We start from the raw sequence: 24,857 nt of genomic DNA, 5'->3' as shown, positions 1-24,857 counted from the left end.
AAGTGCTCGGTGTTATCCTCCTCCTCCAAGCAAGACACGCACATTGGGTCCTCAATGATTCCAATGATGGTCATATGCTGACCCCATGGCTTGTGTCCTGTAATTATACCGACCATCAACTCAACGTCTTTCCTTCCAAGTTTTAGCAGAAAGTTTGACAGTTTTCTGTTCGAACTTGTCACAAAACACTTTGAAGTTCTGCAGCGTTCTAGACCGGACCATCGCTCTTTATGTAGATTGTCTACGCTCATCCAATTCATGATTCCTGCGGAGCTGATTCCGATTATTGACTCTGGCCCTTGTGCGGGCACCGCTAATCCACGGTTGGCCAATTCGTCGGCAAATTCGTTTCCTTGAACACCGTAGTGTCCCGGAACCCATATAAGTACAAGCCTGTTTTGTTTTGCGACAGAATTAAGCTTATTCTCACATTCTTGGATAATCTTTGAGGTTTGCTTCGCGTTCTCCAGGGCCTTCAGTAGAGCCTGACTGTCACTGAAAACTCCAATCTATTTCCCGCTCCATCTCATCTCGATTATCCATTCGGCTACTTTCAGGATGGCAAGAACTTTCGTTTGGAAAACAGTTGCCATTTCCCCCATAGCATAGTAATACTTATTGCTATCGTTTAAGTACCATCCGACTCACAGACCCTATTTCATTCTTGGACCCATCGGTAAAGACAAATATCCGTCAAACCTCCCTGATGGCAATCTGACATCAAATTTCCTTCCAAATGAAACTATGGGTATCAGGTCGTCCTTGGGTGCCAAAAATAGTGGATACTGCTCAGATAGCAACTTAAAGATTTCTCTGTGTCCCGAAGTTCCGTCTTCGTGCCAGAAATCATATTTATGGAGTCAACGAAGTTCGTTTATTGCTTCCTGCTGTATCTTAAGATCCAAGGGGAGCAAATCAAGCATAGCATTCACGGCACCCGTGAAGCATAAGCATACACTTCTTTGCAGCCTGTATAGTTCCCGGATTGTGGGCTTAACTATGCTCCGTCGCAACCAGACCACCGAAGAGTAAGTGATGATTAGTCTGATAAGTGCTGTGTATATCCTTCAGACCGAAGATTTTACCAAAGCAGCATTATTGAAAAATCCTTAATGCGCGATTCACCTTAGGTGAAACATGTATCTCCCAAGTCTGCTTCTTATCCTAGATTACTCCTAGATATTTAACCTCATCGGAAAGACCAAGTGTCACACCTTTCAGTGTTGGAAGACTGAGTCCATCCAATTTACGTTTTCTCGTAAACAAGACTATGGTTGTTTTGTTCGGATTAACGGAAAGACCTTGTCTCATGCACCAGTCATCGATTTTGTCCAGAACCCTCTGGCCTTTTGTGCAAAGCCTCCTTAGGGATTTATCCGATATTAGCGCACAGACATCATCCGCATATGCTTGGACATGAAACCCGAGTTCCTGCATCTACGACCAAGCACCACAGCAGCGGGAAAGCACACCCCTTGGGGACATCCTTGCTTGGCCCTGACGGTGATTAATTCGTCACTGTTCTCACCAGCGGTTAACAGCCTCTCAGAGAGCATGGAATATATCCATTTTACAATGGTTCGATTAACTCCGTGTCGTTCGGCAGGAGAACATATTGAGCGGAAAGTGGCATTATCGCTCCAACCATTGGGTCAAGTTATTATTTATACCTTTAAAACATATTAGAATCTTTTAATGCAATGGAAGTTGGAAGAAATTTTCAATCAACTACTGTATCGACATCATATCTTTGTTGCTGTAAGAACTGAAAACATCAACGTTAAAAGCGTGTTGGAAGAAAATATTGCTCTTGAAATAGAAAACCTACCTGAATCGTCAGAAAATGAAATTGGTGGCATATTAGAACTGGCTAAATCAATCAGAGGTGAAGGTTTTGTGGAATGGCTATTGATGACATTCAAGATTTATTGATGAAAGGAGAAGTTGACTAAGCGGATTTGATGGAAATGGCATCCGAAGCTGTAAATCAAATCGATTCTGGGGACACTAGCACTGATGAAGATTGTGCAGTCGGTTCCACGGCAGTCGGTTCTACATTACCGAAACGACCCGGATTTATATCCGGCCAAGGACTGCCACTCCAGCAGCATTCCCCGTATATGTATGGGGATTGTTTATGCTGCTACAACAACATTGTGCAGTTAATAATTTAATATTAAAAAAAAATAAAGGAAGCCCTAAGCTTAGCTGAAAATCTCGAGTCATTTTTCTTGAATGCAGATCCTTCTACTGAAAGGAGCCGAAAATTCAAAAGGGACTGCAAACTGTTTAGCACCATACCAAGAAACTTACAATGACCTGGTAAGAACCAGCAACTAAAGATTAATTACAGATTTTTTGAGTGGGAAGACGATGAAAGAGCTTTAAATGAATAAAAAAGTTCTGAAAGGGAAGGCGTTGTCATTCCAGCGAAAAAAGTTCTCGGTTGATTATACGCAGTAACGACGAAGGAATTTATTAAATTTGAGTTATGTTAAATTAAAAGATATTTTTTTTTTTGTCTTTGCTTGGTGTAGAGCATGCATTTATATTTTCTAATAAAAATAACGTTGTTTATGTAGAATTAAAAAAAAAAGAAAAATAAGTTAAGTTTTTGGAACATAACCCTATACCACCTCGCACAAAACTGGCAACATTTTCTAACGACTTGGAATACGAAAACTACAAACTGTATTTTATCGATGTCTAGAAATGACTGCGAAATATTGCTTGGAGTACTGACGGGACACTGTCTGTCCCCACATCCCGCAGCCAAAATGGAATTAGTCCAGAGCGATGCGTGCAACAAGTGCAACGAAGCGAATGCTAGGGGTACTTTGAAACACCTACTTTGCCACTATCCTGCTCTTTGTAGGACTCGACAAATGAGCCTAGGATCAACATACTTTTCATCCTTGAAGGATGTTGCTGACAAAAGGCTGAACGACTTGCTAAAATTCGCGAAAACGTGCATTACGAATTATATAAAATAATAATTCAACTCCAAACACAAGCATTGACAACACAATGCACCTAGAGGTCTAAGTGAGATCTTTTTACAGATCAGCACAACCTAACCTAACCTTACTTTTAAGGTAGCATACCTGCCAGGATATGTCATCGAAACGGCTTATCAGTTTGTTAGGGAAGGAATCATGCAGTATCGCCGTAATCTCCCTGGCCGTGTGGAACGTGACGCCATCTGGCTGGAACCATTCTTGTGTGTTGAAGGAAGGCTTCTTTCTCATTATTGGTGGAAGTAATCGTTCAGCATGTGCCTCCTACCGTTCACAGAAATCGCTGGCCTTAACGATTTTCAAAAAAATATAGTGAAACTATTCTACTGCTCCTGTGAAACATGGTGTCTGTCTGCGGAAATTGTACAGAAGCTTCAAGTGTTCGTGAACCGCTGATTGAGATGCATTCTACGTATCTGGAGGCCAGACAACTGGATATCTAACACCGAACTGCATCGACTATACCATCAAAAACCAATCGCAACTGAAATAAGAGAACATAAATGGAGATGGCCATACCCTACGGAAAGATGGCACTGAAATTAGCAGACAAGCGCTGGACTGGCACGACCAAGGCCAGCGCAGAAGAGGCAGACATAGGGGCTCTTGGTGACGCTGCATCGAAGAGGAATACAAAGCCGTGGGCAAAACAATGAACTGGAAGCAAGTGAAAAATTTATTCGGGAATCGCACAAAATGGAAAAAATTTACTTTGGCCCTGTGCTCCGCAACGGAGACAAAGGAATGACTTTGGAACTGTGAGTGGCTGTTGATGTTTTGTCACTTAGATGATCAATAACGGCAATTTTGTTCATTTATACTTTTATTTAAATGAAAATGGGCTGCATAACTCCAAAAGGTTGAGTTGCCGTACGAAATCGGTACAACATTGTTTCGCATAGGCTTTGAATTTTTTGAAAGGGTAAAGTCTAAAATCCCCTCTTAATATTTCATTCACAATAGTTTTTGGAAATCTCTGGGTAGCAAACTTTTAGCAAAGTGCTCTATATTTTCAGTTGTGTTCGATGTCCGACTGGGCTCCGGCCGCGGGCATGCCTGATGTTTCCTTATAAAGAGTCTGGCAAAAGTTGCTCCTAGATGTTAGTAGTGACATTTGTTAAGTGACAGATGCACAATTTTACTTGATAGCACAACGCGTTAAAATTATTGCACCTTATTAAGAAAATGATCGATGCTTAAGCACAGAGGATCGCAAAATTCGTTATTTTTTTTTTTTTTTGTGGAAATAATCGTCCGAATGAGTCGAAAATTCAAGGTTCGTTGAAAAAAATTCAAAAAACTGGTAATGTTGGGAATAGGAAAAGATCTGGCGGACTAAAAACTGGAATTTCTGTTGAGTATATTGCTGCTGTAGCGCAAAGTATTGCTGAACATCGGTACAGCCAACAACATCGTTAATAGAACCTTCTCCACAATTAGGAATTCAGCAGTCGGCTGCTTGGCGGATTTTACACAATGATTTGCATTTGCATCCTTACACAATTCCATTAACACAATAACCGAAGCCAACAGGTTATCACCAAAGGAAAAATTTTGTGAATTGATTCTCTCAACGTGAAGCTGTTTTTTTCATGCAAAATCATCTGTAGTCATGAAGCTCTATTCGCACTGGATGGATTTGTCAACAAACAAAATTGCCGCATCCGGGGAGAAGAAAGCGGCCTCGGTAGTCTAGCGCAAGCGCACTAGCTTACCATTCCAGAGGTTGTAGGCTCGAATCCCACGCTTTAAAGCACGGTCCTCGCACTTTTCCAAATTTACCTACTTTCCTAGTTTCTAAAAAAACACATTGTACTCTCGTACAATAGTCAGCGCATTATTTGCATTGTGGCTGCAAAAACAAAGAAAAACATGCAGTTACACATTGCATCAGTGGCGCCAGCAAGAGGAAGTGGGCGATCGCGGTAATAGCGCAGACACACCAAATTTAGCGAAGCCCTCAACCATCTGTGCGATCCTTCTGCCACAAAATTTTGAAACACAGATGACGCTCAAAGCAGTAAGAAGGCGTTGTTCCTAAGCAACAACAGGTGGGCATTTCCACTACTTAGGACTGGTAGCGGCAGGCTAATCACCTACCCTGTCAGAAATCTAAATAGATGAACGAAACCAACGCAAGACTGAGTCTTGTCAAGGCTCTATGCTCCTGAGAGGAGTGAACAAAGAAAACAAAATTTCAGAAAAATCATTACATCCATTAAAATGTATTGTATGGTGTGGTTTTTGCGCTGGTGGAATAAATGGCTCGTTTTTCTGCGAAGATAAAAATAAAAGGAGCTGCTACTGTCAATGAACATCGCACCAATTTCAGTGACCTGGCTTGCATTTTCGTGTTAATCAAAGAAAAATTATAAAATGTACCAAATTTTCTCTTTGTTGACCTCCACTGTTAACACCCAGAAACGAAAAATAGCAAAAGAATTTACTTGCCCACGAACATAAACTTCAAATTGTTTGATCGATACTTTACGAAATATCGATCACTAAACTTTTTGCCAACTAATACAATACATTGCTTTATAAAAAAGGTATTTCAATTACCTTTGCACTGGCACATTCAAAATGTATCGTCTATCTTTTCAAACGTTAAATAAATAACTTTTGAAAACTTGTTAAATTAATAACTTTTGAAACAATTGCGGGAAATCTGCGTTCTTTAAAGCCAAAATTTTAAGCGAAACCGAAATATTTGACCAAATATATCGGCAACAACTAAATATTCGGTTGGAGATTAATGAAAAAAAGCAAAGAAAACAGAATTACAGTTTCATCTTTGCATGCAATTTCGCCCACACTTTGTTCTCAATTATAGGCAAATACTGGCCAGCTCATGTCTGATTGGTTGGCAGAAAAGCAGCGACAGCTACGCGCACATAAGCAACGAAATAATGACAAATTCTGACAAAGACAAACAATAACTCGCAAATACATACATAAATACATACATGCGTATGTATGGCATAGTCCGTAGCATTGACAGTGCTTAGTAATGTCGTCGGGCTAACTAAGCAACAACAAAAGTCACTGCAGCTGCAGCAGAAGTCAATTGGAACTTCGAGTAGAGTACTTGGAGGCAGTATTGGAAGAGAATTTTAGATACATATCAATATACGATATATGTGTGTATGTATGTATGTGTAGTATATATGTATATATGCAGGCAGTGCGTTTGTTGGTATTACTTGCACTCGAGCACAAGCAATAATAATGCTTGTTAATGCAATGAAATATGCCCACAATAAATCAAATTTATCTGTAGTAATTTTTATTTCTGCCACTATTAGAACAGATACTACTTGACTATTGCCGATGTGGCTCACAACCACGAGTGCGTTGTGCAGTTGTCGTCGCCGCCGTCGCCATTGCCATTGCCATTACGGCCGCTGATGCTGTTTATTGTCGTTGTCGCTGCTGCATATTTCTATGCGACCACACTCAAATACTCATACATACATATGCACACATATTTACACATACGCGTGCATTTGGAGTGCGACTTTGCCACCATTTCGCCTTTGAAATTCTGCATTTCCTTGCCGCTTTGCTGCTTTGCCCTTTGCTTTATAACTTTTTAAGTATGCATCTAGCAAATATAATAAATTAAAAGTATATGCGTGTGCATGTGCCTTTATTTGTGTATAAATTTCCTAAAATTGCATTGCCTCGCTCATCCGTTGTCACAGTTTGTGTTCCAGTAGGCAAGCGGCTCGAAGTTGGCGTTTGGTTAGCCAACTAAAATATTTCCCAAAAATCACATACTCGAGATGACGTACAAAGACATAAAACTATTGAAGAATATGCAAATATAATTAACTACATACATACACACATACATATGAAGAGCTCGCAGGCTAGTATTGAACCACAGTCGCCTTCTAAGGCTAGCTTGGCAATCAATTGCCAAAATTACTTGAATAGTTGTAAAGGAGGACGAGGAGCAAAGCTAGTGCATTTTTGATTGTATAAACAAATATTTATTTCAACATAGTTGCGACTCTTTAGAAATAAGGTAAATAACTTAAGTTCCCTCATTTTCCTCGCGTTTTCAATGGACAAACAAAACAAAACAAAAACAAAAACTTTGGTTCCTTATAAAATGCGTCCAAGCTGACTTAAGCATGAATTCACTTCTTATTTGAAGAAAATAAATTAAAATCACAAACAAATATTTTCAAGTCAGAAACTTTTGAAGGTCACTGGGCTGCCAGTTGCGGCCTCAGTGTCAACTCTAATAAAACGGAGCTAACGCTATTTACCGGAAAATATAAACCTCCACACTTTAAAGTTCCCAGATTAAATAACCACGTCCTCCCGCTTCCATCGGATCTTGGAGTATCTTGGATTGATACTAGAATTCAAACTCCATGAGAAGCTACACATTGAAAATCGGGTAAAGAAGGCCAGCATAGCGCACCGCAAATGTGTGTTCAGCAAAAAATGCAGACTCAAGCCACAGATCGTTCTATGAATGTACAACGTAGTGGCTCAGCCAATTTTAACAAACGGTTGACTTGTTTGGTGGGAAGCTCCTCGGAAGAGCCATATTATCACTAAACTTTGCACCCTAGGACTGCTTGTACTAGCATCACCGGAACATGTAGAACTTGCCCCAGTGCTGCCCTTAACGTTATTTCCATCTGAACGTCGTGCAGATCAATCTATCCGCAAACGGGACCTTCAGAGTCGTGCTAGGTCAATCTTTCCAAACAGGCAGGATTGTAACGAAGAGAAAATCTGTATCGAGGCTGGCAGCCCTGTCTTAACTGCAAATCATGGAATCGGGAGTCAGAGCCAATTTATCTATTTCCTTAAAACTGCCTAACACTGCTAATGTTTTTCAGGCAGAAATTTTTCGATCCTGCATGCATGCAAAATGCTTAGGGAATGCGGTAGCGATGGAAATATTAAAATTTCTTCCGATAGTCCAGCTGCGATCAATGCTCTGATGGCGCCATGGTGCGGATCCAAACTGGTCAACTCCTGTACAGAGGAGATCAAATATCTTGGGTGTGCCGATAACATTTCTCTGATCTGGGTTCCGGGACACATGAACATAAGGGGAAAATAAATTGCTGATGAGCTTATGATGAAGAGGTCGACTGAATTGGTCTCAGAGAGGTCTCCCACCTAGTCATTGGCATCCCCTAACTGTTGTTAAAGGAAAATTTCACAAGCTTTCCTGAGAAGCGCAGAAACATGCTATTTCTTCGTCTGCTATTTCCAAAAGCCTTTGGCCCCAGCACAATAGACGCAGATGCAGAAAGTCCTGTGGACTCCACGCCACTCAATTTCCAATCGCCCAGCTGGGTTTACCGGTCATTGTACGATCGGTGCACATGAAGAATAGCTAAGTTTACTATTTGATACCCATTTCATAAGCTATGGGGCCCTTTCAGCGAAGGAGATTGTTGAGCACTTCCTCTGTAAATGCCCGGGTTTGGCAGCTAGACTATTAAGATTTCGGGTGCTCCTTTCTTCGACAGCCTAAGGTAGTGCGCCAACCTAAATCCTATCACTCTTCTCCATTATGTCTGCGACCTCGGTAGTCTCGCATAGGTGCATTGGCCTGCCATCCCAGAGGTTGTGGGTTCGAATCCCACGTAAAGCACGGTCCTCGCACTTACCTATTTTCCTAGTTTTTATAAAACAAAAAATGAAAAAAAAAACAAATTAATTCCTCAACCTCAACAACGTTAACCTTCCAATCCTTACTCCCGCTCAAATAGTCAGCGCATTACTTGGAACAAAACAAGCAACAAAACAAAGAAAAAGATACAGTTACACATTGCATCAGTGGTGCCGGCATGAGGAAGTGGGCGATCGCGGTAGCAGCGCAGACAAACGAAGTTTAGCTAAGTCCTCAACCATCTATGCAATCCTTCTGCCACAAAAATGTGACACACAGATGGCGCTTCAAGCAGTAAGAAGGCCTTGTTCCTAAGCAACTACAAGTGGGCATTCCCACTACTTAGGACTGGTAGCGGCAGACTAATCACCTACCCTGTCCAAAAGCAAAATAGATTAACGAAACCAACGCAAGATCAAGTCTTGTCGAGGCCCTTTGCTCCCGAGTGGAGTGAACAAGGAAAAAAAAAAAAAGATATCTGCCTGTTGGAGGTCTCATAATGGTATCCAAACGGCGCTTTAGTGCTACTTGTGGAGTGCCAGACCGACACTGCACCCATTTCACCTATCAATCTACACCATCAATTGGGCATGAGACGCGTGGCTGCTCGACTCGTTCCAAGAGAGTTGAATTTCTTTAAAAAAATTCATCGGAAGAAGGTGGCTGAAGACATGCTTGAGCAAGTGAGCTCAGACCCAACGTTTATCCAGCGTATCATAACAGTCATAACAGGTGATGAGACGTGGGTATATGAGTTTGACATGCAAACCAGTCAACAGGCGGCGTAATGGCGCTATCCAAATAAGCCGAAACCCAAAAAACCACGTCACAGTCGGTCAAAAGAGAAAGTCAAAGGTCAAAAGTGCTACTCGTTTTCTTTTTGATTATCAAGGAGTTGTGCATTCCGAATTTGTTCCAAATGGTAAGTAAAGAATATTATTTGGAAGTTATGCGACGTTTGAGATAGAATGTGCGTAGGAAACGGCCCGATTTGTGGAAAGAAAATTCAAGGATCTTGCAGCATGTTAAGGCACCGCCTCACAAGGCTCATATTGTGAACACTTTTTTGACCACAAACTCGACAACCACCGTCTTCACCGCATTCTCCGTATTCATCGGCTCTCTCATTTCCTTCTACATATTCTGCCCGTTTCCGCCGAGTTCATCCATTTTGGAGCTCCATTATTGAACACGTTTTGAGTTAGTCCAAGGACTCATAATTGCTTAAATAGCCGCTTGGCTATCAATAAAAATCCAAGTATTAAGAGGGATTAATTATAGCCAATTCAGCGGCTTTTTTGGGGCATAGATTGCAGCTTGAAATATATTACAATAATTAGAAAGTCTGAAAGACTTTTGTAGTTCAAATTGCGCACAAAAGACAGCCGCTGTAAAGCATCTGTAAAGTAATTGCATAAATGGTAGGTACTGGGTCGGGCATTCGAAGTGTAACCTGATGTACGGGTATTAGCTGACAGTTAGTTGGCTAAATGACAGTCCAGAGCGTTGTTTACAAGCGCGCGGAAGGATTTTGGCGATAGTAAACGTGAACAAAGGAAATCTCTAATGGATTTCAAACGTAAAAGTGTGATTGCATTATATTTGGCTGGTAAATCACAACCAGCGATTGTTCGTAGGCTCGAGCTCCTAAAAGTAAATAAAGTTTTTGTTTCTCGCTCCATTTTTCGTTACAATGATTCTGGTCATCGAAAGACTGCAACGTCACGTGAAATGGTTCAAAAAGTGAATAAGCGACTTGAGCGAAATCCTCGACGAAGTGTCAATCAAATGGCGAAAGAATTAAAAATATCTGACCGTAGCATCCGAGACATACTGAAAAATGATCTCAAGGTCAAGCCTTACAAGATCCAAAAGGCGCATGATCTCACACCAAAGCAGCAACAAGTCAGACTTGAGAGAGCGAAGGAGTTGCTTCGCTTGGACGAAAGCGGTCAATTTCCGAACATTTTACTTTCTGACGAGAAAATGTTTCCAATTGAGCAATTCGTAAACTCGCAAAACGATAGGGTTTATTTGACCGAACGTTCATACGACAATTTGAGTCATCGATTGGCCACCAGGAGGCAGCACCCGCCAGAGGTAATTGTTTGGACCGCTGTAACCACAGATGGGCGCTCTCCAATCGTTTTCATCGAGCCTGGCGTCAAGGTAAATGCGAAATATTATCGGGAAAGTATTCTGGAGGTTGCTTTGAAGTAGTGAGCACACAAAAATTTTGGTGGCTGGCGACGAGCGTTTGAACAGTACTCGTCACCGCCTCACAAAGCTCGAGTGAATAAAGAATGCCTAAAATACAACGTTCCGGACTTTATAACGTCCACACAATGGCTCTAAAATTCACCAGATGTGAATTCAATGTATTATTCTTTTTAGGCCGTTTTGGAGAGCAAGGTCTGAACTAAAAGATTCATCAGTCTCGAGGCGCTGAAAAAAGCTATAATATTATCCGCGAGTGTGTCAAAATACCTGCAAGTCACATTCGGGCAACTTGCGATTCATTTCTGGACCGTCTCAAGGTCATAGTCTAGGCAAAAGGAGGTCATATCGAGCAAAAATAAATTTATTCTAAATTTCGAATTATTTTCACACATTTTTACTTTGAACTGAATAAAAGTAATTTTCCAAATTAAATTTAAGGCATTTTTAATTGGTTACACTTCGAGTGTCGGGCCTTGTAAATAATTCTATAACTACTTAATCGAATGACTATGGAAAATATATGATATAATAGGAAGAAGACACACTCATTCAAAACCTGAATTTTATATATGGATATTAAATCCAGTTCGTTCAAAAAGTGTAACTTCCATACAAATAGTGAAAAGTCGAAAATTATGTTGAAAAATAAAAAATTTAATAAAATAAACGGACACATTAAGACCTATAACAACTCTTCTTTCTTTACATTTCTTTGCAGATCCCCCGCTTGCTCTTAATGATTTTCTTGGCTTTGGCAAATCCACCGCTAATCCCCTGCTTTTGGGCACAAATGTAGACACGCTGTCTACCTCAATGGCCGCCTATACGCCATTGACACCGAGCTCATCGCAGTCCTCGGCCTCGCCGGGCACCATGTCAGCGAATTCCTTTGATATCTTTCAGGTGAGTATTCTTGCGAATAATCGAAAATGCAGCCGAGTTGCCCTTTTTGGCATCATTTATATGGTTATTGGTATTGTTATCGATTTTGTTGTTTCGTACCGTAGTTTATTTTATGCACCCTAATGCACTGCACTGCTGAAATATGTATGCTTATCTATTTCTTATGCGCCTAATTTTGCTACGTCTAAAATTGCGTCATGTTATTTTGCTTATTAATATTTGTAAGTTTAGTATAAGACATCTTTTAAATTAAATAGCAGCAGTGCTGTCACCTAAAAATAGTTTTGTTGCATCAATTAAGTGGTTCATCAACTCAAGGGACGGTAAACAAATATGGGTAAATTTATAATTATAATATACGTACGACTACATAGAATCGCTAAAGGCCATGCAATCCACGGAGAGCGACAAAGGCTACTATTTTGATAAGACCTATAATGCTCACACTCACCAAAGTAAACGTACGCCCGTATTAACTGACACGATGAAAGAACCATCTACGATACTACGAAACGGAACGGCGGTGAGAATTCATTTACATGGGGATCTCATTAGATTCATCGTATTGCGGGCGTACGTTTACGTTGGTGAGTGTGAGCATGCAGAGGTGTAACCAACGTGAACCGTTAAACTGTTAACCGGCTCTCAGCGATTTTGAAGGAATCACCTGATTTTCAAACAAAACTGGGCTTATGATAGCAGTTTGTTTACGAAAAAATTGAGATGGTATTGGTGATATACACCAACACGTCTGCCTCTCGGTGGAGGCCAAGATTCAACTGCATCATAGCGCTCTCCTTCGGCACAAGGCTGGATAGACGACAGGAGCGAGGCAAATCATCAGCAAAAATAAGTTTCGCTTTAAGCTCTTTATACCACAAGCGTGCGTTTGCTTTCAAACTTTTCGAGTCCTGAAGAATTCCGCTAAGAGTTCCAACGTTTTCCCATGGGATATTTTATTGCTCTTGCTCAACTAGTTAGATGTGTATGTACTCGTATATACATAAGTTCGGCAATGCAGAATGCCGAATGTAGTACTTCGCAGAATGTAGTACTTCAAACATTGCGTATTTTGCAAAGCTCTCACTATCTAACAAATTGTGCTCAAAAATTTCATGTAAGCCACTAACATACATATGCGCCAGTCTAAAAACAAAATGTGCAGCAGAACTATTGTGTTCTTCTCCAGTAAGAATTAGACAGTAACTAAATCTCTGAGAATTTCTCAGGAGTCGATCTCAAAGAGAAAATAATTCATACAAAAACCCACAACTGACAAAATTTGTGAGAAATAGCGAATTATGCTCTGATTTAAGTATAACTGCAAATTTCTTTAAAATTAACTTACTTTCATTTAAACTTTTCCCCACAGATTGTCTTATTACATGAGCTTATGCTTATAAAGAGCTGTTTTTCTTACTGGAAAATTCTTACCAGTCAAAATTGATGTGATAAAAAATGCAACTTCCTCTAAAAATGAAATATCACCTTACGCTCTCAATTTCCACTTTCTTGGCAGATGGTTGAACTAATATGTGCTTACAAATACAAAATTTATGCAGGCTCTCTTGCTCAACTAGATGTGTGCTCGGCGATGCACGATTCGCAGAATATAATACAAAACAATGCAAACAAAAACAAAAAAATTACAATAATTCTATTCCCATTTTTCTCCAGTAAGAATTAGACCTTAACTGAATTTCTGAGAATTTGTCAAAATTCGATCTCAAAATTTAGAAAATTATTCATACAAAAGCACACAACTGGCTAAACTTGTGAGAAATTATAAAGAGCTATTTGCTTACTGGAAAATTCCTATAAGCAAAAAATAATATGGTAAAAAACTACAACTTCCCCTAAAAATGAAATATCACCTTGCGCTCTGAATTTCCCCTTTCTTGCCAGTTGGTTGAGTACGAATATACCCAAACGTGTTGTTATAGTTGTTAGAATTATCATATTCGTGAACACAACTACACTATTTCTCATGCTTAGTGCATTTAAATGAAAACTTCCGGTTATATGTTGGAGAGAAGTTATGAAGAATAAAAACTTCCGGTTATATGTTGGAGAGAAATTATGGCCCACGAAAAATTACCAGAAAGAAAACAGTTGTCTTATCACAAATCTGGCTTTTTTTGGAAAGATACCGGAAATATTTACATAATTTAAACGAACCACTTCGTGTATTTAGGAACCAGCATTAACACCGATAACAATGTCAGCCTTGAAATCCAACGTAGAATCTCTCTTGCCAACAAGTGCTACTTTGGACTAAGTAGGCAATTGAGCAGTAAAGTCCTCTCTCGACGAACAAAACTAACACTCTACAAGACTCTCATCATGCCCGTCCTAACGTATGGCGCAGAAGCTTGGACGATGACAACATCCGATGAAGCGACGCTTGGAGTGTTCGAGAGAAAGATTCTGCGTAAGATTTTTGGACCTTTGCACGTTGGCAACGGCGAATATCGCAGACGATGGAACGATGAGCTGTATGAGCTTTACGACGACATAGACATAGCGCACCGAATAAAAATCCAGCGGCTTCGTTGGCTGGGTCATGTCGTCCGAATGGATACAAACGCTCCGGCTTTGAAAGTATTCGATGCGGTACCAGCTGGTGGTAGCAGAGGAAGAGGAAGGCCTCCTCTGCGTTGGAAAGATCAGGTGAAGAAGGACTTGGCTTCACTTGGTGTGTCCAATTGGCGCAGGTTAGCACGAGAAAGAAACGACTGGCGCGCTTTGTTAATCTCGGCCAAAATCGCGTAAGCGGTTATCGCGCCAATTAAGAAGAAGAAACGAACCACGCACGTGGGAACCGGTCCATATTTTTTTCTTATGTTGGTAGGACTGTAAGACATACATCTGTCACTTTTTAGCGCCATCGGATCATTAGTGTCTTCCTGGCGCAACGCAAACGGCCGGAAATGTGGGCAAACAATTCTTGGATTTTGCATGATGATAACGCGTCATCGCACCGAGCCCAAATTGTGCTTTATTATTTGACCAAACACCAAGTAAATGTTATCGTGCGAGCACCGTATTCACCTGATATGACCCCGTGCGACTTCTTTTTGTTTCCCAAGTTGAAGTTACCACTGCGTGGAAGGAGATTTTAGTCGATAGAGGAGATCAAAGAGTATGCGACGAAGGAGGGGTGCATGAAGGACTGCGTTAAATGTTGGCAGATGTGTGTTGCTTCAGACGGGTCATATTTTGAAGGAGATAAAATAAATTTGCCTGAAATTTAACTCTATTTTGTTTTATTGAAAGATTCCCGGTACTTTCTGATCATAGGGTATAAAAAAATAATGCCACGCAAAATTTAAATTAGAACACAAACTATAAATTTGCTTACATTATTAATTTAATTTCAAAATTGAAAGCCCTTGCTTTACTGTCCCTTACGGTGATACCTTAAATTAGATGCAACAGTTGGGTGTTTTAAACATCAGGTGACCGCACGGCAACTATTATTTAAAAATTTGGAGCAAATACCTTATGTAGTAAATAATTTAGATTTTCATAAAAAAAAGTATGCAACATAATTATGCATTCAACTATTTTGTATTCTACCCTTTTGCGCTGCAAACTTTCCTTCGACTAAGTACTTTAATTTTTAATTTTAACATATTGTTTACTTTTTCTTTTCTTGTTGTATGTCTTCTTCTTTTTTAAATGAAATGGGATCGAATTTGATTTTAGTTTGAAAATGTTGCACAAAATAACACACCACTTAAGGTATTTCAAAGAAACATCAGCTTCGATTGTTCTGCACCTTTATCGCCAAGTACGCCCACCTCTATTTACAATCGCTCTTTTCTCAATTCACCTTTAGTCAGGTAAAGCTCACTTTAATACTTTTTTAACATGTCAACTTCAACACTTAATTGCATATGCAATAATTGTCCAAACGTCAAATGGAAAAAAAAATAATAAAAAATAAAAATTGTTTGTGTTTGCTTTAATTTGAATTTCTAGCGATGGCAGCAACTCATCGAGCGCCAACGGTTTATCGGTTGATTCGATACCGTTGATGTATCGGAATAGTTTTGTGAGCGGCGGCATTGGTGGCTGTCTCTCGAACAGTCGCTCCAACTCACCGGAAAGTCAGAATAGCAATCAATCGAACGTGGAGCACAATTTGATTGATATGATTGTAAGTAGCAGCCAGACTGATCAGAAAAGTTTACCAACAAAATATCATATTTCATGTATTTAAATTTCTCTCATCGTACAGAATTTGCTCTCTGTGGCAGATAATGAGTCGCAAATTGCACTACATCAGCAGCAGCAGCAGTTATCCACACAATTATCTTCTTCAACTTCCCAAAACCAATTCTCGCCGCTGTCTACGCAGTCACAACATTTACTTTCACCACTACAATTCGACCAACAACTGTCGCTCGGACAACAACAGCAGCAGCCATCTACTACCTCCCTCAACAGTCTGGGAAATGTCAACAACATGTCGGGCTTTGCCACAAATCTCTTCGATGAGCAGCAACTGCAGAATTTCGATGCGCTCACCGCCGTGGACTTGGAATTGTCGAAACTACAAAATATGCAGGCATTCAATACCCTGAAACTATTGCAGGCACAATCGCAACAGGTGCCGTTGCTCAATCATTTGCTGCAGGGTTACAGCAATGGTATGAATCAGTTGAAGGGATTGCCACAAGCGCAAGCACAACCACAGTCGGCCGCAGCAGCGGATGCTCATTTAGATCGTGTAGCGAAATTCTATCGCAGTTCGGCTGCACTTTACGACGCCACCTGCACTTGGAGTGGTCAATTGCCACCGCGTTCGCATCGCATGTTGAACTATTCACCGAAGGTTTTTCTGGGCGGCATACCCTGGGATATAAGCGAACAATCGCTCATACAGATATTCAAGCCTTTCGGGCAGATCAAGTAAGCTTCACTGACGCCACTGTTTAATGCTTGTGCAGGTGCCAAGAGTGCATTATTGTCTCTTTTTTTCGTATTTGCAGAGTTGAGTGGCCTGGTAAAGAGCAGCAAGCGGCACAGCCGAAGGGCTATGTATATATCATCTTTGAATCGGATAAGCAAGTGAAGGCTCTGTTGTCCGCTTGTGTATTGCAGGTCGACGATTCGCAGAGTGGTGGTATTTATTATTTCAAAATTTCGTCACGCCGCATCAAAGCGAAGGATGTAAGTTGACTACTCACTCTCAAACAGTCCAGCTTCGTTAGTGCCATTGGAATGTGTTTATAAATTTTGTAATAATTTTTGTGTTACAGGTTGAGGTCATCCCATGGATTATAGCTGACTCTAATTTTGTTAAGTCCACCTCACAGAAATTAGATCCAACCAAAACAGTATTTGTGGGTGCATTGCATGGCAAACTCACCGCCGAGGGGCTGTCGAAAATAATGGATGACCTCTTCGATGGTGTTCTGTACGCAGGTAAGGAGCTATCAGGCTTATACGTATTATAGGGTGACATTTAACTGCCTGCCACTGCATTTATTTATTGTTTTATGTTCTAAAGGGTGTTTTTTTAGAAGTTAGGTTTTCAAGATGAAATAAAACGTATATAATTTAATGTTATGGCCAAGAATTTAGCTTTATTATAAAGATAAGGGTTTGCCATTATGTTTTAAAAATGATCTCGGGCAAGTGGTCGCCGCGGCTGGCTCGAATAAATTCCAGCCGAGAGGCCCAATTTTCGGCCCCATTTTTTCAGCAATTGGGGCCGTATGTCAGCAATAACGCGCCGAATATTCTCTTCCAAGACGTCAATCGTCTCGGGCTTATCTGCGTAGACAAGCGACTTCACATAGCCCCACAAGAAATAGTCCCCACAACATCGTCCAATTCAGGCACGAAAAAGTCATTAATCATAGCTCTATAGCGCTCTCCATTGACTGTAACATTATGGCCGGCTTCATTTTTAAAGAAATATTGACCAATGATTCCCTCTGCCCATAGAGCACACCAAACAGTGACTTTTTGAGGATGTAACGGCGTCTCAGCAATGGCTTGTGGATTATGTTCACTCCAAATGCGACAATTTTGCTTATTGACATACCCATTCAACCAAAAGTGAGCTTCATCGCTGAACAAAATTTTCTTCGATGCGTCGCGCGAACCGAACCATTATTTTCGTAATAAATTTGCACGATTTGCAAACGTTGTTCAGGTGTAAGTCTATTCATTATGAAATGGCAAACCAAACTGAGCATAAATCAAGTGACAGCTGTCAAAAAGACCATCTACGAAAAAAGTAGTGCCAACTTGAAAACCTAACCTTTAAAAAAAACACCCTTTAGAAATAAAATTTATATCTTTCTTAATTTATAAAATTACTCTAGGAGTTACTTTCTCATTTTCAACTAACCGAAATTCCTAAACTAAACTTAAGTGAAATATAAAAAAAAATGTAACCTAAGAAGTAGTTTCTGCTCTAGAAAGTGGTTTGCGTTGTTTTGAACTTTACAACCCTCCATTTTAATAAAATGATAACAGCAAATTAAAAATTAATCTTAAACTGTCGAATAGTTTTTAAATATTGGGTTGTTCGGAGAGTAATTTCGTTTTTTCTCGACAGAGAACTTAATTGTATTTTTTCACAGCTAACTTCACACTCAACTCGCATAGCCATTATATGTTTTGACAGCTGACAAAGCAAGGCTTGTGCGTGTATAACTTCAATTGATTTTACGCAGCAGTTTTTGGTCGGTGCCCTTTTAAATATGGAGAGCAATAAGCAGCATTGTTTTACTTTTTTACTACATAAAAAAAAGAAAAAATGCTGCTCAAGCCAGAAAGAAATTAACCGATGTGTATGGAGAAGACGTGTTAACAATACGCCAGTGCCAGAACTGGTTTGCAAAATTTCGATCCGGCAATTTTGATGTCGAAGATGTACCACATTCTGGAAGGCCGGTTGAAGCTTATAAAGACGCGATAAGGCATTAGTTGATGCAAACCGGCGAACAACAACACGTAAAATCGGTGAGAGGTCAAATTTATCGAATTCAACTGTTTATGACCACCTGAAAGGCCGGGATTTAACCTCGAAGCTTGATATATGGCTTCCTCATGTCCATACGGAGAGAAATTTGTGTCGTCTGTGCATCACTCCTCAAACGTCAAGAAAATGATGCATTTTTGAAGCGCATCACTACTGGGGACGAAAAATGGGTTGTAAAGGGTTTTCCAATAAGAGGTGTTATTTTGATAAAACATCAATGGTTTCGTTGCTTATGTGGTACGTAGCGCCGTCTTGTTGAAAATAAACGTTTTCCAGATCAATGTCATCCATTTCCGGCCATAAAAAAATCATTAATCATCTCTTGATAGCGCAATCCATTCACCGTAACTGTTGCTCCAGCTTTATTTTCGAAAAAGTAAGGTCCAATGGTTCCGCCGGACCATAAACCGCACCAAACAGGCACCAAACGTTGAGCATAGAGAGGCTATTCAACAATAACTCTTGGGTTTTCTGAGCCCCAGATCCGACAATATTGCTTGTTGACGAAGCCACCGAGGTGGAAATGGGCCTCATCACTCAAGATGATTTTTCAATGGAATTCCAGATCATTTTCATGCATTTCAGCGACCCAATCAACAAAGACACGACGTTGTTGATGATCGGCCGACTTGAGTTCTTGTGTTAACTGGACTTTATAAGCCTTAAAACCCAAATCTTTATGCAAAATACGGTGTAATGGTGTTTGTGGAATGCCTAATTCCAAAGAACGACGAGGAATGGACAAACCTGGGTTTTCTTCAACACTTTCGGCTACAACAGCAATATTTTCTGGTGCTCTTGAGCGACGTGCACGGGTTTTATTCTTCACATCAATAACTTGTCCCGACAGCTCGAATTTTTTTACCCATTTCTGTATTGCGGTCCGACGAGGTGCTTCACGATGGCCCAAAAATGTTCGAGTTTAACGAACTGTCTCTGCCAAATTTTCACCATTTTTATAGTGAATTTTAATAATTTCAATGCGTTGTTTAATCGTCTATCGTTCCATTTGTATTAATGGCGTAGTTTCTACTCAAAAAATGACAGCTTCAAAAGTGACATCTACCAAAAAAGCGGGCTATTCAGAATAGCACCTGTTATTGGAGAACCCTATATTTAACAATGTCAAATGCAAGAGATCATGGAGGAGAGAAGATGAACCGGCTCAAAGCATTTCAAAAGCCGATATCCATCAAAAAAAGTTGATGCTGTCTGTTTGGTGGGATTTTAAAGGAGTCATTTTTTTTTAGCTTTTACCGGATAACACAACAATTAATTCGGAAGTCTACTGTCATCAGCTGGACAAACTGAATGACGCACCTCAACAGAAAAGGCCAGAATCAATAACAGAAAAGGTAATATTCCACCAAGATAATGCGAGACCTCATACAAGTTTGGTCACTCGCTAAAAGCTTTTACAACTTGGATGGGATGTACTGCCACACCCATCATATTCTCCAGACCTGACTCATTATTTGCTCCGGTCACTGTAAAATAAAATTTTTTGGACGGTAAAACCTTTACCTCAAATCAACACGTCAAAAATCACCTCAATCATTTTTTGCCAGCAAAGACCAAAAAATTTTATGACCGTGGAATCAGGAAGATGGAAAAAGTATTGAATCAGAATGGCCAATATAAAGGGTGGTTAAATTTCAAGGGCCGATGTTGAATGTGAACCACACCTAAACGTCAACGACTTCTTTCTTTGGGGTTATTTGAAAGAAAAGGTGTACGTCGATAAGCCAGCAACAATTCAAGAGCTAATTCGGCACATTAACGGCATAGAACCTCAATTATGCCTCAGCGTCATCGAAAATTTGGACCATCGCATATACATACATATATGTGCTCACTCAAGTAGGACAGAGCCAGATGTCGAACGTTGCCGAACGCGAGGGCCGATTGTGCTCTTTGTCGTTCGTTCCGCGCTCTCGCTTGCAGTTCAAGCACATTAGCTTACATTTGCTTGCGTACGGAATAGATTCGTATATTCGATATGTCCCTATGACTTGTATGCATCTTTACATATAGATTTGTTCTTTTTGAAAATTGCGCGAAATTGTATATGTATACGCATGTTTATATACATAATATATATTAGTATACAACATATCTTATAGGGTATATGGTAAATATTACCATACATTTTTCCTTCATATATAATAAAAATAATAATAATAATAACATTAAAACAACAGGTATTATTAACAAACTTGGTTTTATTTTAAATTCTTCAAGTAAATCAAATTAATAATAATCAATAAGAAGGCATATGCAAATACAAATACGTGAATTTATATATGTACATATGCGCATATATGTACATACATATATACGCTCACTTAAGTAGGAGAGAGCAAGATGTCGAACATTGCCGTTCGTTGGCTTTGTTTGCTTTGACGTTCGTTCCGCGCTTTCGCTTGCAGTTCATTCAAGGTAACGACAATGAGCAAGGTAACGGCAAATAAGCAAGGTAACGACAAACGAGCAAGGTAACGGCAAATAAGCAAGGTAACGACAAATGAGCAAGGTAACGATAAATGAGCAAGGTAACGACAAATGAGCAAGGTAACGACACATTTTTTCGTGCGTGCAGCCGGCTAAATCGAATTATAAGACGTTATCACGTCAAAATTGTGTTTTACTCAAAATCAACACCGGTCCTTGATACTTAACTACCCTTTATAATTTAATTGCATATTTATTCATTATACGAAGATCGTCTTTCAAAAACGAAAGTACTTTCCGAACACCCAAAATATATTTTATTTTCAATATACAATTGAGTGGAAATATATTATCCATATTTATATAATTTTTTCTTCAAGGCATCGATACTGATAAATACAAATACCCCATTGGCTCCGGACGTGTTACTTTCAACAACAATCGCTCTTATATGAAAGCTGTCTCCGCTGCTTTCATCGAAATACGCACCGCCAAATTCACGAAGAAGGTGCAGGTGGATCCTTACTTGGAAGACTCACTTTGCTCTATTTGTGGGGTGCAGCATGGGCCATATTTCTGTCGGGAACTGTCATGCTTCAGGTGAGATCAAATTGTCAAAAAGAAAAAACTAAAAACGTAACAAATTAAATGAAAATTGAAATAATTTAAGTCTGAAGGCTTATAAGTAAATAATATTAAAAAAACACGTGTGAAAATTAAAAAAAAAAATTTTTAAGGAATGTAAAAATATATTATAGCATTTCACATTATAATTTCTGATTCATAATAATAAAGGGTCTGCCAAAAGTGACGCCCAGATGTCAGTAGTAAATAATTCCTGAACGGTAATATTTTTATGTCATTTTTGACAATTGTCAAGCAGACAGAAATACAACTTTATGCGATAGCGCAATGCCTTAAAACTATTGAAACTTATTATGAGAGTGGTCGATCTTTAAAAACAACATATCGCAAAATCCGTGACTATTTTTTGTGGAAATAATCGTCCGTTTCCGGAAAACAAACTGGAAAAGTATGTAGATTGTATCGGGGTTACCCTAGGAACATGTCCATCTGTTGTACCACAAATCATACAAGGACTAGAAAATTTGGTTGACAAGATTACCTACAACATGAATGTTGCATTAGCTGAAGCCTGTCCCATAAGAAGACTGAGGGTGAAACCCAAGCCTAAGTGGTGGACGGTTGAACTAAGCAAGCTTCAAAAAACAAGCAGAAGCGCTTTTAATGAGGCGAAGAAAACACGTCTCGCAGAAGATTGGAAAGGCTATAAAGATGATCTGCCTACAATCAATCTACATGAAGGAAATCAGAAATGCCCAAAGGGAATCTTGGAAATCTTTTTACAAAGAGGTTAAGGGGCAACTGAGACCTTCAGACTTCGTAAGATATTAGCGGGAACTCCTCAAAATTGGGAACTACAGGGTGGCTGATGAATTTTGCCACGTTAAGAAACTCAAATAACTTTTTTTTTAGTGTATGGAATTCATTTATTTTTTTTTTCAAGTTGAAGGTCATTAAATTTTATTAAATGTAGCTTTACTAGTTTTAAAAATAATTGAATTCAAATGCCCCCCATGCTCGTTGACACAAGTGCGGTATCTTAGTAAAAAGTTGTTCATTGCTGCTTTGAGAGTTGCGACAGGAATAGCCGCAATTGTTGCCCGAATGGATTGTTTTAGTTCATCCAAATTTGTTGGCTTTGTTTTATAAACTTCTTGTTTACATAAACCCCACAAGAAAAAGTCAGGTGCAGTAAGGTCCGGCGACCTGGGGGGCCAACGAAATTCGGAGTTTCTTGAAATCAGTTTATTGGGAAATTTTCGTCGCAATTCTGTCATAACAGTCTGGGCTATGTGAGACGTTGCCCCATCTTGTTGAAACCACACAGAGTTGAAAGGAATTCTCTTTCGGCGTAGTTCTGGATAGAAAAATTCTTTCAGCATTTTCAAATAACGGTCTCCAGTAACCGTAACGGTGTAACCATTTTCTTCAAAAAAATAAGACCCGACAATACAGCGTGAAGAAACCGCACACCACACTGTCACGCGAAGAGGATGCAATTCCGTCTCGTGGAGTATCTGTGGGTCAGAAGTACTCCATATTCGACAATTTTGTTTGTTCACATTGCCGTTTAAATCGAAATGGGCCTCATCAGACATGAAAAGGCAGTTTAACATGTTTTGGTATTCTTCCACCATTTGCAGGATCTTCTGGCAAAATTCCAAGCGAATCGGCAAGTCTGCTGCATTCAGTTTGTTAACCATTTGAATTTTGTAGGGAAATAAGTCTAAATCTTTGTGCATTATTGTTTGCAAAGACTGTCGGCTGACACCAAGTTGAGCAGATAAGCTTCTTGTTGAAACCCTTGGATTGCTTTGTATAGCTGCAGCTACAGCAGCGATCGTTTCCTCCGTCCGAACTGGTGGGTTTCGATGATAAGGCCTTCTTACGACTGTTCCTTGCTCAGCAAAATTATTCACCAGTCTCATTATGGTCCATCTGCTCGGGGGATCGCCGCCAAACATCCGCCTGTACTCTCTCTGTACCAAAACTACGGACTCCAGTGCGTGATAGCGGCGGACTATCCAAATTCTTGTTTGCGTGTCCCAGTTATCCATTTTAATAAATTTTAAAGATCAATCTGCAAATTAAAACAAAAATGGAACAGATAACTTAAAAAGAAAAAAAGTTATTCAATTTTTTTTTGGTAGCGGCTTTCATCAGCCACCCTGTACTATAGTACAGTGATGGTACTTTCACTACAACCAGTAAAGAGTTTTTAGAACTTTTACTTAACACTCATTTTCCAGGCTGCTCAGACATTACTGGCATGACATCTTCCATGTCACACCGTCGTGACGTCAGAATAAACGCTATACCTGAGGACCGACTTTTATGGGCGATTGAAAGTTTCAAACCTTTTAAATCACTGGGTCCAGATGGTATTTATCCAGTGGAACTGCAGAAAGTCGCTGGATATCTAAGACACTGTCTAATAGCAATCTTCAGAACTTGCTTTCTTTACGGTTATATACCTCTTAAAGGGGGAGACAAGTCAAAATTCTTCTTCTCATTACAATAGCTGGTAGAAACTCACATACCCACCCAAAATATCTCTTTCTCAATCACTGCAACACTCACTGATCTTGGGCTAGAACCGGATTTGGTAGGCTTCATTGGCAAAATGCTAAATAGCAGAATCATTGAAGCGATTCTCCTAGATTCGCTGCTCAGGAGATTGGTGAGTAGAGGTACGCCGCAAGGTGGAGTCCTCTCACCGTTTTTATGAAACGCAGTTGTAAATAAACTTCTGTTAATACGGGAATGGGTGGGCTGTAAGGTGATAGCTTACGCCGATGATGTTGTTATTGCTGTCTCTGGTAAATTTGTTTCCACATTAATACAATTCTAATACAAAAATGCTCCGGATATACTTTCTAGGTGGGTAGAAAAGTGTGCTAACTTTTTATGCCTGTAAGAGAGCTTTAGGTAAGACTTGGGGAATTAAACCTAAGGTTGCTCATTGGCTTTATGCTGCTATCGTCAGACCCATTCTTCTATATCGTCCCCTTAGTATTAAAATAGCCTATAA

The 24,857-nt window shown here is 39.8% G+C and overlaps 1 protein-coding gene across 3 annotated transcripts in view; it reads left to right on the top strand.

Annotated features, from left to right (window-relative positions):
- Positions 1 to 24,857, top strand: part of LOC129236341 (cytoplasmic polyadenylation element-binding protein) — a 115,266-nt gene that overhangs the window by 86,444 nt on the left and 3,965 nt on the right. For all 3 annotated transcript variants that reach the window (XM_054870683.1, XM_054870682.1, XM_054870681.1), the window contains 7 exons: positions 11,603 to 11,787; positions 15,496 to 15,632; positions 15,772 to 15,949; positions 16,031 to 16,704; positions 16,785 to 16,965; positions 17,055 to 17,220; positions 21,622 to 21,841. In XM_054870683.1, coding sequence (XP_054726658.1) covers positions 11,603 to 11,787; positions 15,496 to 15,632; positions 15,772 to 15,949; positions 16,031 to 16,704; positions 16,785 to 16,965; positions 17,055 to 17,220; positions 21,622 to 21,841 — 1,741 coding nt within the window. The remainder of the gene's footprint in view (positions 1 to 11,602; positions 11,788 to 15,495; positions 15,633 to 15,771; positions 15,950 to 16,030; positions 16,705 to 16,784; positions 16,966 to 17,054; positions 17,221 to 21,621; positions 21,842 to 24,857) is intronic.

The sequence above is a fragment of the Anastrepha obliqua genome, chromosome 1, assembly GCF_027943255.1.
Source record: "Anastrepha obliqua isolate idAnaObli1 chromosome 1, idAnaObli1_1.0, whole genome shotgun sequence".
Classification (NCBI taxonomy): domain Eukaryota; kingdom Metazoa; phylum Arthropoda; class Insecta; order Diptera; family Tephritidae; genus Anastrepha; species Anastrepha obliqua.
Note: the sequence above shows the minus strand (reverse complement) of the source record. Positions and strands in the feature narration are given on the sequence as shown.